The 8,594-nt window shown below is 36.8% G+C and overlaps 1 protein-coding gene across 1 annotated transcript in view; it reads right to left on the reverse strand.

Annotated features, from left to right (window-relative positions):
* Nucleotides 1–5,481, reverse strand: part of LOC117121279 (leucine-rich repeat-containing protein 15-like) — a 16,082-nt gene extending 10,601 nt beyond the window's left edge. The window contains exon 1 of the mRNA XM_033266412.1: nt 5,233–5,481. Within this exon, the coding sequence (XP_033122303.1) occupies nt 5,233–5,432 (200 nt within the window). The 5' untranslated portion in view covers nt 5,433–5,481. The remainder of the gene's footprint in view (nt 1–5,232) is intronic.
* Nucleotides 5,482–8,594: the final 3,113 nt, after the last annotated feature.

Here is an 8,594-nt window from a genome sequence, read left to right on the forward strand (position 1 = left end):
CCTGTGTTCTTCCTCAGTGTGAGGACAACTGACAAAAAATACAAAGTAAAGCAACATTCACACACGAAACGAAAAAAGAAGAACATCGAATCAGCGGTAAAGAACAAAGGCGCGTAATAAGATGCGATAAATACCGTAAATGAATAGTCTGATAAGTAAGCGAAGTCTTTATTTAAACCGTTAATATAAGAATTGGTTCTAAGAATCTACTTCAATTCTTCTTTGCGTTTATGTGAGAGGGACCAAAAGGTATTAGCGATAAAAATAAATCTTATGTCATTAATGCTATGGTTAGGTAGATTGAAGTGACAGGCTACTGGGAAACCAGTGGAGTTGTCTCTGATGGTTTTTTTGTGATTATTAAATCGGAGGCGGAATTTGGTGCCAGTCTCTCCAATGTAATTACCAATTTGACATTTGTTACAAAATAAAATGTAAATAACTTTAGAAGAATCACAAGTAAGTAGAGGGGGTCTAATAGTAATATTAGTACTAGGAATAGTGAATGTGTCAGAGGTGCACATGAAATTGCAAACTTGGCATCTGGGTTTACTACATTTAACATTACCGAAAGAGTGGGAATTCTTATGGATTTTAGAGGATGAGAGAATAGATTTCAAATTAGGGGGTTGTCTTTTGGCTAGTAGGGGAGGGTCTTCAAAAAGGTGGCAAATAAATTTTTCTTTATTGAGAATTTTATAGTCAGTTTTAAGTTGGCGGTTAAGAGAACTTATATTGGGATGGTAGTCGAAGACGAGAGGAATGCGGTTATTAGTAATATCTTTGGGTTTATAATCTAGAAGGGATTGTCGGGGACGGGTTGAGGCTTTAGAAATAGCTGATATTATTAGTTTAAGGGGATAATCATTATTAAGAAAATGGCTAGTAAGTATGCCAATTTGTTTGTCATAATCATCCGAAGATGAGCAAATTCGTTTAATTCGTAGACACTGACTATAGACAATAGATTTTTTAAGGCTTAAAGGGTGGGAGCTGTGAAAGTTCAGAAATTCATGGTTATCAGTAGGTTTAGTGTATAAAGAGGATGTGATTATGTTGTTATAGTAGAGTAGACTTGCCACAAGTCTCTTATTTGTTATTATTTTTCTCATTCTGGACAGCGCCACCAACGAGAAAGTTAATTTAGAGATAGACGGAATAATTCGAAAAAAAAGAAATCGAGTATGGGACGCCAATTAAATTAATTTAATTAAATTTGGTATGTTGCGCACTAAGTGCAATAAAGAGTGAGTAATCTAAAATTAAAATTAGGCCTGGAACCCAGGCTATTAGAAGAGATGCCTACAAGAACGTCTAAAAATGGAAGTTTGGAAGGCGAAGTTTCAAAAGTAAATTTAATGTTAGAATGGAAGCTGTTAGCATGTGATTTAAAAGCATTGAGGGTATCTTCACCGTGGGGCCAAATGAAGAAAACATCATCAATATAGCGAGCGTAGTGAAGGGGTTTAAGGTGAAAGGATGAAATAATAGCCGTCTCAATCTCGTGCATAAAAACATTAGCATAGCTAGGAGCCATTTTCGTGCCCATAGCGGTCCCCTTAATTTGAAGATAGTGACTGTTACTAAAAGTGAAATGGTTATGCGTAAGAATGAATTTAGTAATGGCAATGATATCATTAACATGTTCGGCTGGCACACATTGTTTAAAAAGGAAATTATTAAGTGCTTGAATACCTTCTTCATGTTAGTATAGAGCGAAGTAACGTCCATAGTGAATAGGACAGATTGGTTAGGGATATTAGTTATATTATCAAGGATTCTAAGAAAGTGCGTAGTGTCTTGGATGTAGCTAGTGGTATTAGGGAGTAAGGGGTTGATAATGGAATCAACAAGGCCAGACAGATTTTCAGTGAGGGTACGGTACCTATGCAGGAAACGATTGGTCTACCAGGGGGAATGATATTGAGCTGTTTAGATAAATTAAACATTTCAATAGGCTTAAGTGCGCTGACATTGTAGTTAGTATTAGACAGTGATTTTGATTTATTATCAATAAGTTTAGGCAGTTTGTGGATTTTCGGGAGGGTATAAAACAAGCCAGGCTTGGGATTAGATGGGGTAAGATTAACAATATCAGAGTGACTTAGATTACTTATCAGACTATTCATTTATATATACTTAATTTTTTCTTGGTTCTTAGGCCTTTATCCAGCTTTTATCTACTTTGTTTATTCAATATTAAGTAGAACGTTTAGGATGCGCATCTTATTACGCGCCTTTGTTCTTTACCGCTGATTCGATGTTCTTTTTCGTTTCGTGTGTGAATGTTGCTTTACTGTATTTTTTGTCAGTTGTCCTCACACTGAGCAAAGAGTATAAATAGAACAAGAGAGCCAACAACGCTCATTGAGAGCGTAAAAAAACGATACACCCATACGCAGCCAGAGCCATATATATATCTATCGCAGCTAGTGTAGGACGCCAACTAACGCTTGTATGTGTTTTATTACCCAGTACTCTACCGCGCACGGTCGGTTTGTCTGTTTATCTGTTCTCCACAAGATACTGTACTTTTGTTTTCTGCTTACTGAGTTTTTAAAGCGGGCGTACTTCTACCGCGCTGCGCAGCGCTGCACTGGGTAATAAAAAGAATATACAACCGTTAGTGGGCGTCCTACACAGGCGTGACGTTTTTACGAACGGGACTTTGCTCTCTTGTTCTATTTATACTCTTTGAAACTAACTGTAATAAATTTTTCTCATAACTTTAGCAATAGTCAGTCAATTCTAGTAAATGACCTATCATTTTAAAGCTTATGATGTGGAGAATATGAATATATGAATATATATTGCTATATACATGCTGGTTTGGCATGGCAAGCCCCATATTGTCAGGATCGACTTACAAAATATGTGGCAAATAAAAGACAAACCAGTCACTTGTTGCAAATCATGTCATATCAGAGATGATTGCCACAACATGCATGAATGTCAAAATTGTTGAAATCTATTTTGTTGCACTAAACTAACCTTTATATATCTATACATCATGCTATGCTATTATTTTCCTCATTTTCAATTTTAAAACAATTTTTAACGATTTGGTGATGATCTCTGCCTGAGAAATGCTTGAAATCATAAACTTTGAAGGCTGATTACTCAAATATTGTTCTTTAAACCGCTCTATGTTTAAATGCTTGTAACTTCTTAAGGAAATGTCGGATTCTTTTACCATTTTATTGCTCTCATTTTCCTGTTTACTGTCGTAATAATTAAAAATCTTTCAACGGCATAAAAATAACAATGAAATTTTGTAACTTCAAATACATTTTCTTTAAAAAACTATACAATTAAACCAGTTTTTATACAATATATACTATTACACACCAAATATAAACAGTCCCTCCCTCATCGATAAAAACAAAACCGGAAAAAATCTATTGTTCCGATTAAAAAAAAAAAAAAAAAACAAAACCACCCTCCCTCATTAATTTTTTTTATAAAGAGTGATAATCCAATAATTTTTTCTATGTGCCCTTAGACCTACTACCACGGAGAAAATTTCTATTTGGGTGATTCTGCATCTGCACGACGAATGGGCATGTTTTGGCCTTATCCAGTGTGAACAATCTAACCATGGGGACGTCTAGTTTAGGTCTACTTCTACTGATATTTTCTCAATGAATTGGATGTTTACATTAAATAAATCCTTGGTTTATAGTGAGGTGGGCGTTATTTCGTGTTTTAATTATGTTCCTGGTGTTTACAAAATCATTCACATGATCCCGGTCGGCAGCCTGTAACTGTAAATAATTCTCAAGAAAACTACAAATAAAAAAGTGAGTATCAATAAAAAAAAAAAAAAAAATTATTCGCTCAGTGTGGCTTTAGTCTGACGAGTGTGTTTGTTTTGATGCTAATTCAATTGTGAATCGGGACTAGCTAAGAACAACATTGGTTCTCAGGGACAGTAATGTGGTGACTTCAAAATTTTCAGAAAAAATGTTGATCACAATTGCGGCTGTTTGCCACCCCACGAGAGGTGGCAAACATCCCTGAGTAGTGGTGGCGCCTGGATTAATTTGGGCCAAATATAATTAATACTTCAAGAGGCTCTAGTCGGCCCCTTGGTTAAGACTCCCCTTCCACCCGCCTTGGACACATTAGACCGTCTAATGTGTCTAAGTTTGGGAAGGGAGAATGGTTATTTCTTCTCGGTGGCCGGAGCAATAATATTAGCTTCCACGAGCCTGTATATATAATAAAGATAAACTCTAAACTGCCTTGCGGTTATACTAAAAAAGATATATAAACTAGAAATTGCAGATTGCAAGTGAAGTGCTGCGAAGTACAACTGCATAAAATGTTCTTCGAACAAAATTATTTATGCGAGTCAAGTGAAAATAATGAATAATAAAAATATAACAAATAATATGAGCACGACCCATTTTGTCTATATTAGAACAGCGTTGGTGCCGTGTACAATAGTGTTTTGCTGCAGTGACATCTCTCTGCTGGCGACTCGCTGCTGCTGCTGGCGATGACTCGCTGCTGGCGAATCGATCTGCGCATGTGTATAAAATGGTATTTATTTCCGAAAACACTATGCCAGTCTACAACAGCGTCACCTAAATGTAATAATTAGCACGTTGAAATAGGCTAGTAAATAAGTTTAACTGGGTTCGTAAATAATATTGGCCTCAAAATATTGTGGCTGAGACATGAGCCGATTAAACGTAGAAATAGGAAACCTAGAAATATAGTAAAACGCTAGAGTACTCCAGCGTCCGACATGCCGACGTTGGTATGAGTAGGTTAGTCTACAAACGTCGCCTAAAGTAATTGATTTTACCCGGCAGAACGAAAGAACGAAACTCCGCTTTTCAGTTGTCTTAGGCGATAGTTTTTTGACAAACAATGACCTTTCAGAGGTCAAATTGCTGTCAAGAATATGAATTGGCTGCTTCGCAGCAATAAATGTTGAATTCTAAAAAAAAAAAGAGGAAATCTGCGAGTGTGACGAAAAATAAGTGCCCCAGCCGGGATTACAACCCGGTAACACAAACAGCAAGCGAAATGATACAACAAATAAGCAAGGAGTTGTTATATATAAATAACAAAATCCCTGGAGTAAATATTATTAAAGCGTAACATTAAAATCGATTCTAATAAAATTATGTCTCCCTAATCAAATAAAACATTTTAAAAGTTTGAAACTGACATCGTCCTGTAAACATGCCATATTTTTGGTAAATTAAACTAGTCGCTTACAGGTACGAAGTATTCACAGGAATTCCGTCAGGTAAAGAGCGAAGTCCAAGTCCCTTACAAGTAACAGTCAAAGTCCAGTCAACATTCGTCCGGCAGCTACAAACTGCGACCGAACTATCGTTTCCGCATGCCGACTGGGAAGTTGTCACCTCGAAGACAAATTGTAGGATCAGGATAGCTGTCCAAAGTAATGCAGTCATTTCGGTTTTCCAGGAGAACTACAACAAGGAAACAACCTTGCTAACTGTTTTGATTCATGATCTAATAGTGCGGTGCCGTTATGAGGCAAACCTTTTTATTCATCAACAAAAGTTTAAGATATAGTAGGCCTATTCAAAATGAAAATTGCTTTTGTGCTTAATGTGTAAAGTGACAGAGTGAATACTGATAGTTCACAATTGAACAGGTCAACCGTTCATTCTGGTGTATTAAACCTAATAATTGACTTTATTTCAACATTATTTGACTCTCAAAATTATTTGATCCTCAACCTCTATCTAAATCTCCGGTCGACAACCCATGGATCGCGATCCAAGTTTGGGACGTGAATAGATTTTTAGGGTCGTTAGATCGCATCTGGGTTTTAAAAAATATACAGAAACTTTAAAACAAACCATTTTTTTTTAAATAAATAATTTTATAAAATGTTGGCTATTGTCTACAGTTTACAATTTGTGTAATATTTTACTGTTGTCATCCGATTTACGAATTGATGAGCTTGATAAAATCGCTGTGCGCCGGCAGTGTGTTCTAATAAGCAAAATGAGTATTGTTTATGTGGGCCTACCTATATATATTATATCGATAAGCATACATGTCAATACATATATTATATGTAGGTAGGTCAATACATAGGTATAATTATATCATCAATTATTTTCCGATAAGTCCACAGTCGAGTGCGAACAAGTAGTTACTGAGCTCCGCTAGGAATTTTGTTGGCTTATGTTTTACATTGAAAGCGTGAGCGGACCCGAGTTCATATCTCCTGCCGCATGCAAATCGTCGAAAACGCACTCCCCAATGGAAGTGAGTACGCCTTTTTGGATGTTGTTTTACCCAATTGCTGTTTAACGTTCCAGTTACAAATATAACAACAGTAAAATTTGTGCACACTGAGGAAAGAATTAATGTAATAATAATAACGACTTTTAAAGCGCAAACATTACCACCAAAACTGATGCTCAAGGCGCAGTGTCAAACAACAGCAGAGAACAAACAGGAATCACAAACATCAAGCAAAATTGATAGTGGCTATGTTCAGACTTACGCTAGCGTAACGTTAATCGAGTGGTGTGAACTTGTGCGCGGCGTAGCGAACGCCAGTATTTATCGCACAATCACTGGCGTACGTTCACCTAGCAACAGACCCCAGATTAGCGTACGCCACTGAGTTACGACAGTCACGCATCAGTGATTTTGAACTCGGCCAGGATTTGACCAATCAAAATAAGCCTAGATGTAAACAGGAAATAAAGTGCGCGAATTAGGAATACGAATATTTCGCGCGAATACTTAAGCTAGCGTTCGTTAATCGCACAGTTTGGACATCTCGTTAGTTACGCCATGGATTAACGTACACCCGGCGTTAGATACGCCTGGCGTATTTCTCAGGTCTGAACGTAACCAGTGTTCCCCGCCTTTGGATCGCGCGCGCGGGCGTATTACCCTATAATTCACATTTTTTCGTTAGCAACAACTTGGCAACGACATGCATTTATACGCTTCCAGCAGAGCAGTTGTGCAATAAAGCGTTTGATTTTAACACATTAAATATCTTTATAATGAACAATGTTCCCCTGATTAGATTTTTTCGGACTTTTAGTATGTTATTATTTGTATATTTCAGGAACGGATTCCGTAAAATATTTATGTTAAAATTACTTCTGTGTTCATTATAATAATATAACACTATAAAGCTAAGTCAGCGTAAAACTGAAAAAATACTCAGATTTTGGATTGATTTTTCGAATAGTTAACCCTCGTTAACCCTAAAATGACTTAGTTTATTATAATCTTCAATCATTTATTAATTAATATCTGTTAAAATTAGAATTAGCGAATTTTGGCCAATTTATGGAAATTGAAGTTGAAATATACTATACTGGTCATGTAAATGTTCCATTAAATTCGAAACTTTTTTTGGTGGAAAATATTAATGTCTTTGATATTTTATGAGTGATAAATGTATCAGCTTCAAAATGGAAACGATTGCGCAGCCATAGTGATTGACTGTATGTAGTGCGCATTGAGAAAAGAAGGTGCTCTCCATTTCGGGGAACACATGGGACTTCAAAGGCATCGCGCGTTTTTTCATTTAGATCTCCATTTTTCACTAACTCCATGCGACGTTTATTTCTGTTGTATGAGTAGTCCATAGAGCTATTAAACAACTAGAGTGTTGACAAGATGGCGCAGCAATGCAGAGTTATGTATGTGTACCATCCAAGATCTGTCTCTTATACACATCTAGATGTGTATAAGAGACAGCGCTTAGTATACATATTATTACATATTAATAAGCCCTCTGACTGACTATTATTTCATTAATGATAATGAGTAATGGTAATAACAAATTATTAAACTATTGTAGCCAAAACGAGGCCAAGTGGAGCATCTTATTCAAAAATAAAGTACCACGGGTAGTTAGCTGTACTCTATTTTCTCTATGCTGTACTGAACCAAAGATCCTATAAACACAAGATAGCGTTCTCCGCAATTTACGCGTAACAAATAGAAGCGTCGGTCAAGGTTCAAAAGTTTCCAATTTAGCAAGAGGGCGCCATTCATGCACTATTATACCAAAGAGAAAAAGTAATCAGTTTTGGAAGAGGGCGTCCTATCTGTTGCCATGGATCTGAGATGGTTCCTGTTCTGCTGTTCACAGGATTGATACCCAGAGCGGTCAAGGGTCAAAAGTTTCCAATTTCGCAAGAGGGCGCCATTCATGCCTTATTACAGAATTTGCACGCGTAAATCGCGGAGAACGCTATCTTGTGTTTATAAGATCTTTGACTGAACCCTCTGAGTAAATTGAGGGCGCAATTGCAAACGATGGCGCTTAGCGAAATTTGATTGGCTAAATCTATGGCAGCCATCTTGGATGGTACCCACACAGTTCTGCCTATTTCTAACATCGAATACATTGCGGTTAGCGCTCTAGTATTCTTATTATTATCTCTATGGAGTAGTCGTATGAAGGTACCATATCCCCGACAGTTGGCTATGCAGCAAAATACCCTTTGAATAAAAATCGAAGACAAGTGAAGATATAAACGCAGTCGACTGTCGGGTATATAACGACTATCTAACTTTCCACAAAAACATTAGGCCTAAGCTAGGCCTAGTTCGTCAGTACAGTA

This window comes from Anneissia japonica, unplaced genomic scaffold (assembly GCF_011630105.1).
Source record: "Anneissia japonica isolate Jap-2015-1 unplaced genomic scaffold, ASM1163010v1 scaffold131_len961581_cov171, whole genome shotgun sequence".
Lineage (NCBI taxonomy): Eukaryota > Metazoa > Echinodermata > Crinoidea > Comatulida > Comatulidae > Anneissia > Anneissia japonica.